The following is a 7,019-nucleotide window of genomic DNA, read 5'->3' on the forward strand; positions in this document are numbered from 1 at the left end:
TGCTTTTAAAACATCTTTTGGAATCTCAATGTATTTTTCAGTTCTAGAATTTTTAGTTGAGTTTTTAAAAACAGATTCTGTGGGGCACCTGGGTGGCTTAGTCGGTTAAGCTTCTGCCTTCGACTCAGGTCATGAGTCCAGGATCCTGGGATCGAGTCCTGCATCAGGCTTCCTGCTCAGTGGGAAGTCTGCTTCTCTCTTTGCCCCTCACCCCCCACTCATGCTCTCGCACTTGCATGTACTCCCTCTGTCTCTCAAAAATCAATTGCTCAATCAATCTTTAAAAAAATAGATTCTTTGTTCCTAGTGCAGCTCTCCATGTTTTTCTTTTACTCTCTTAAATAAGTTACTCCTAATCTCTGTTTCATGATTCCAATGTCTGAATCACTGTAGGTCTCTTTTTATGGTTTACCATTTTTCTTGGTTTTTGGTTACTGGGGTCAACTGTTTTAGTATGCCTCACAATGCTGGACATTGTGAATAAAAATTGTAGAGGCTCTGGAAGGCATTTTTTGTTTCCAAAGAATTAAGTTTTCTGGCAGGCAGATAGAATACTGTCAGATCACCTTGATCTGTTAGGGTCTGGTTTTAGCCTTTCTTAGGGCTAGTCTCTTTCACCTTTGTCCTTATTGCCAGGATTTTAACTGAAAGTGTGGGGTGCCTACCAAAACCCTTCTACTTTGACAAGACTTGGCTCCCGCCTTTGTCTTCTCAACGTCATGTAGCTGCTCTGATCCTCAGGTAATTGCTCAGCTCATTAGCCTTTCAGCTACTGTTTTTTACTGGATTTCTTGGACTTTCACCGGTACATGCCATTTAGAAGTCAGCCGAAGACTGGGGGAAATTACATACAGATCTTTGGACTTGCTTCTCTGTGGCACCCTTCTTTCCAGATCCTAGCCTCTCTAGTTCTACTCTTTCAGCATCCTTAAACTCCAGCCTCTGCTTCCTCAGTCTAGTAAGAATGCATGTTTCTTTGTACCCTGATTCAACAGGAGAAAAGTCACCTTAAATATAGAGCTTACCTAGCTGTTCTTCCCTTCTTCCAGATATCACAGTCCTGTAAGTCCAGTGGGTATTATTGTTCTTTAGTGCTGGTAGCTTTTACCAGTGTCCCAACTTTTACAGTTTCTAGCCTAGAGGAAGGGAGTCTGAAACAACTTGTTCTGTCATGATCACAACCAAGTTTGACTTAAAATTTCCCCTCTATAACATGTTAATGTTCATGTTCTTTTGAAAATTTTCTCCATTTTGACAGTTTTCTTTTCTAATACTTGAAGATAAATCCAGGCATCTTATAAAGCGTGTGACCATTGTGTAGAGAATTATAATGAGAATCATATCATACCTTTTTCTAAGTCATTTCCTATATGGTGACATTTGCTTATAAAACAAAATGAGCCACAATAATTTAAGGCATTTGTCATTTTTTAAATTGAGGTATAATTGACATATCCTTATGTTAATTTCAGGTGTATAATGTAATGGTTTGATATTTGTATATATTACAAAATGTATTGCAAAATGATCACTACAGTAGGGGCGCCTGGGTGGGTCATTGTTAAGTGTCTGCCTTCGGCTCAGGGCATGATCCTGGCGTTCTGGGATCGAGCCCCACATCAGGCTTCTCTCTAGGAGCCTGCTTCTTCCTCTCCCACTCCCCCTGCTTGTGTTCCCTCTCTCGCTGGCTGTTTCTCTCTGTTAAATAAATAAAATCTTTAAAAAAAAATGTTCACTACAGTAAGTCCAGTTAACATCCATCGTTCTTATAATTAATTAATAACACTCCAGTTCATACCTTTCTTAGGTATACTAGAGTTTACATTCCTTTGAAATAGTTGGGATTTACATTGAATAACACTTTAGAGTTTATAAACTGCCACTGTATCCAGTATGGTCTCATTTGATTTTCATATGCACTTGTTAGGTATGTAAATATTATTATTTTACAAATGACAAAACTGAGGCTAAAAAATGTTAAAGAGATTTAGTAGTAAATAACGGAGCAGGAACTTGAATGTACTACTTTCTAATTCCAAATCCTATGCAATCTTTTAAAAACACTTGAAGTTTAATATTTAAATAGGTTTACAGAAAAATACATACAACCTCTTCACCTTAGTAGACTACTTAATTCCTTTACTCCTTTTATCTTCTTTGTTTTTGTAATAGTTGTAATTAATACATTGATCATTTTTTATGATATCCTGTATTTGTCATTCTCTCCCATTTCCTAATTAATCGTTCCTGTTTCTATACAACCTTTATGTTTATTGTTACTATTTTTCTTTTAAGTAGGCTCCGTGCCCAACATGGAGCCCAGTGCAGGCCTTGAACTCACAATCTTGAGATCAAGACCTGAGCTGAGACCAGNTCATTTGGTGTATTACAAAAACTAATTCATTGCATAAACTAATCATTTCCTCGGTTAAAAAATACAGTTACAAGGGTTTTTTTAGTTCTAAGTAGGATGGGAACTCAGGCAATTTTTCTTTTTCTTGTTTTTACACTGTCATCCATTTCATCCATTGACCCACTGCTAGCATTTATGTAACACAAGGTATCTACTATAGCTATCTACAGTAGCAAATCCACATGGCACAAGAAGAAAATCTTAGGAGATGAATGTTATAATCTACCAGTATTTCGTTTTTAAAAACAAAATACCATCCATTGTTACGATAAGTTATAAAATATGTTTAACTGGTGTAGGTGCCTACTAGAACTGACTAAGGTGTTAGCAAAGTAGAAGAGAAGCTTTGATGAGGATATTGGCTACAAAAAGCAAAGGATGAATAATCTTTGACTTTACGAAGAGATTGCTGAGCACATTTATCAAGCAAAGGTGATGGGAGTTGCTTGGCATGATTCCAGGCCACAGTGTGATGCTGACTAAGCATTATTACAACACAGAAACACATGTAGAACAAAGGTACCATAGACTTCTCAAGCACATACAGTTGTTCATGATTTTCTTTTTCCAGCCATATCAGGTTATGTAAGAAAGTAATACAATGTGTTTGAGAGAGAATGTACTTTAGAAGTACCCAGGCTTCATCTGTATCTCAGCACTACCCCCTCTCGTGTGGTCTAGAGTGATTCTCTGCATCTCTCTGGGCCTCGGTTACCCATCTCTAAAATTAGGAAAATATTTTTAGAAAAAAATTTTTAAAGATTTTATTTATTTATTTTAGAGAGGGAATGAGGTGGGGTGGGGTAGACAGAGGGAGAGGGAGAGAGCATCTCAAGCAGACTCCATGCCGAGCCCAGAGCTTGATGCAGGGCTTGATCCCACGACCCCGAGATCACAACCTGAGCCAAAACCGAGAGTTGGACACTTAACTGCACCACCCAGGCACCGCAGGAGAATGTCTTAATGAAATAATGAAATTTGTTGTTCACGGTGCTGACCCTGAGATAGTGAAAGGTCTGGACAGTCTGAATTATTCACTAATTTTTATAGTGTTAACTTTGTTTAGAATTATAATCCTTGTATCACTTTATTTCAATATCGAGAGTAGCTGATGAATCAAGACAGCCCATTGCAGAGCTCTTGAGGAATAAAATATATGTCATGTTTCTGCCTGTCTATGTTAAAAATATTACTCTCTATAAAGCAGTACAAGTACACTTTCAACTGTAAAGATAACATCCATTCTGTTTCACAGTGCTAGCCAGTGAGCGTAAGGTTAGCCAGCTATTTTTTTCCTTTTCCCTGCCTAATACTTTTCTGTCCCTCTTTGAATTTAGGAGCATGTATCCTGTTTGGAAATCTTTTCTTGAGGGAACAATGCAGGTAGCCCAGTCTCGGATCAATATATGCGAAAACTATAAAAACTTCATTTCTGAGCCCGCAAGGACAGTGAGAAGCTTAAAAGAACAGCAACTAAAAAGGGTATTGTTTCTATTCTTTTCTTATATGCATATGAATATCTCAGTGCTCCATTTGTAATCTGTACGATTATATTAAACTGCATTTTAACACCTTGAGCTTTTCTATATGGTCACAAATATTTCTGATTTCAACATGGATTTTCTGATTTCAGCATGTTACTAGAATTTTGTTGATTTCATTATATTCTTTCTAACTACTGTGTTTTATTAACTGACAAAAGTGAGTGTAATTTGAATCTGGACATTCTAAAAGCTCAGTGAACGCTTCTTACAAATACCACCCTTCACCTCAACTGATTATTGGCGTAGTTTGGTGCATGTTAAAGTAGCTACAATGTTATCAATCCCACTAAGTCTTGAAAAAATTTGTCTTAGTTTTAACTTGAGCCATTTTGCCTAATAATTTAAAGGAAGTTGGTACATTTTGACCAAATATAGAAAACTGATTACCAAAAATAGTCTAAAGTTTAATTATATGGGTTATAAAGAAGTAAAGTTTTCAAATAGATCTATTTGATTATACAGAAATCAAAAATTCATAGAAAAATATCACTTTATTAAATGTGATTTTTATGAAAAGCTTGCTGTTGAAAGTAGTTGACTGAATTGTGTCCTTTTTTGGAAATAGAGTTACAAAAACAGATTATCATGATGCCTAATAAGTAAGTAAATTTTTCTTATGGAACCATTAAATACTTTAGAAAATATTAAAGTAACCATTTATGAAAGTAGTTATTCAGAAGTCATCTAGTTTTTTTAATTCTAATTGTCATTTGAATTTTCAGAATTGTTTTATAAACAAAACCTAAAAAAACTAATTTTACTTATTTGTCAAAGATGATTTTAGTAGCATAAGACCAGTATGTTAAATGTATATTGAATGTATATAAAATTTTCCTCTCTTTAAGCACTCATGTATTATCATTGGTTTTAACATATTTGTATAAGAATGCCTTTGTTTTGTCTTTGCTCAGAATTACCTCTTTCAAAGAAAACATGGTGAATAAACTAGATGACCACTGACCAAACAGTGCTTTTGAGTTGGAAGAAAATATGTTGTATGTCTAGTTTGTAAATATCTACCCATGTGTGCAAAGAGAGGGTAGGCGATAGAAGCAGAGAATTAATGCTAGCATAACTTCCTAACTGGGAGGAAATAGTGTGTTTCAGATAGCTAGTGCATTCACCACATCTAACTGAATTACTGGAAAGTTCTATTTTTCTTAATATAAGAGTATTTTGAAAAAGTCGACCACTGTGCTTTTCTCTGCCATTGGTAGAATCGCTCCGCCCTGGATTTAACCAGCATTCCTGGGCAAAGGATGTTTGGTGGGATTTGACAAGTCCTCAGATCTGTGAATTAATTTGTTTTATATTATATCTGATAAAAATGGTGCTGTGTTCCATCTAGACATTAAGTACATATTGGGCATACCTGTTAGGATTCTGAGATTACAGATGACAGACCTACTTCCAACTAGCTTAAGCCAAGAAAGTAATGTATTATTAGCTTGTGTAACTGAAAATTCCAGGGGTAGATCCAGGTGCTCAAATGATGGTATTACAGTTCAGTCTTTCTTCCCATCCATTAGGTCTGCTTCATTCGTTAGCAACTCTCTGCATGGTGGCCCCCAAAATGCAAGATTTACAAATCTTACAGCAAGCAATCCCACATTTTCCATTTTCCTGAAAGTTCCAATAAAACTACCCAAATTGAGGCTGATTGGTCTGTCTTGGGTCACAGGCCTTCCCCCAAGTTAGGGGTGACAGTCCTCATGCAAACTATATGTACTAAAAATGGGGAAAGATGATTTTCCAAAAGGAAATTGAGATGAGTTTCCAAAGGAAAACAAGGGAAATAGAGACAGAGCAGCAAAAACAAGTAACTGCTATAGTTGGTTTCTTCGATTATACCTCCCAAGCTTTGCAACAGATTGACTCCATGGGATGAACAGACCACCAGTTCTTTTTCCTTTGCTTCTCTAACCTTCCCCCCATTTTTCTGCCTTCTTTTGAATTAATCTTATATTTTTCATTTGTCCTTTTTTTTTTAACTTCAGAGTGATAAAAGCAGTTGACATGAGATCTACCCTCTGAACAGATTTTTAAGTGTACAATACAGTATTGTTATCTATAGCCACAGTGTTATGCAGCTAACCTTGAACTTATTCTGTATATCCAAAATTTTGATGGGTTAGCAGTTCTCTCTTTCCTCTTCCTCCAGCCCCTGCTGACCACAATTCTGTTCTTTGCTTCCATGAGTTTGATACTTCATTTAGGTGGAATCATGCAGTGTCTGTCCTTTTGTGACTGGCTTGTTTCACTTAGCGTTGATGTCTTGCAGGTTCATCTATGTTGTTGTATATGGTGGGATTTCATTCTTTTTTAAGGTCAAATAATATTCCATTATGTGTATATGCTACATTTTTTATACATTCTTGCATTGATCAACACTTTGGTTGTTTCCTCACTTTTTCTGTATTTGAGTTTGAATATTTTCCACCAATACCTTGCAGTACATTAATACTCTGCTTTGCTGTTTCTTATCTGCTTTTAAAACATCTTTTGGAATCTCAATGTATTTTTCAGTTCTAGAATTTTTAGTTGAGTTTTTAAAAATAGATTCTGTGGAGTGCCTGGGTGGCTTAGTCGGTTAAGCTTCTGCCTTTGACTCAGGTCATGAGTCCAGGATCCTGGGATCGAGTCCTGCATCAGGCTTCCTGCTCAGTGGGAAGTCTGCTTCTCTCTTTGCCCCTCACCCCTCACTCATGCACTCGCACTTGCATGTACTCCCTCTGTCTCTCAAAAATCAATCGCTCGATCAGTCTTTAAAAAAATAGATTCTTTGTTCCTAGTGCAGTTCTCCATGTTTTTCTTTTACTCTCTTAAATATGTTACTCCTAATCTCTGTTTCATGATTCCAATGTCTGAGTCACTGTAGGTCTCTTTTTATGGTTTACCATTTTTCTTGGTTTTTGGTTATTGGGGTCAACTGTTTTAGTATGCCTCACAATGCTGGACATTGTGAATAAAAATTGTAGAGGCTCTGGAAGACATTTTTTGTTTCCAAAGAATTAAGTTTTCTGGCAGGCAGATAGAATACTGTCAGATCACCTTGATCTGTT

General features: G+C 36.4%; 1 protein-coding gene across 4 annotated transcripts in view; it reads left to right on the forward strand.

Moving 5' to 3' along the window:
* The window catches only part of FCHSD2 (FCH and double SH3 domains 2), a 136,158-nt gene that overhangs the window by 2,460 nt on the left and 126,679 nt on the right, over positions 1–7,019 (forward strand). For 3 of the 4 annotated variants that reach the window (XM_034666394.1, XM_034666392.1, XM_034666395.1), the window contains exon 2: positions 3,751–3,895. In XM_034666394.1, coding sequence (XP_034522285.1) covers positions 3,755–3,895 — 141 coding nt within the window. In that variant the 5' untranslated portion in view covers positions 3,751–3,754. Of the gene's footprint in view, positions 1–3,367; positions 3,896–7,019 lie in introns of those variants that run through there. The other variant, XM_034666393.1, reaches the window with a different exon arrangement.

This window comes from Ailuropoda melanoleuca, chromosome 8 (assembly GCF_002007445.2).
Source record: "Ailuropoda melanoleuca isolate Jingjing chromosome 8, ASM200744v2, whole genome shotgun sequence".
In the NCBI taxonomy this organism is placed as follows: Eukaryota; Metazoa; Chordata; class Mammalia; order Carnivora; family Ursidae; genus Ailuropoda; species Ailuropoda melanoleuca.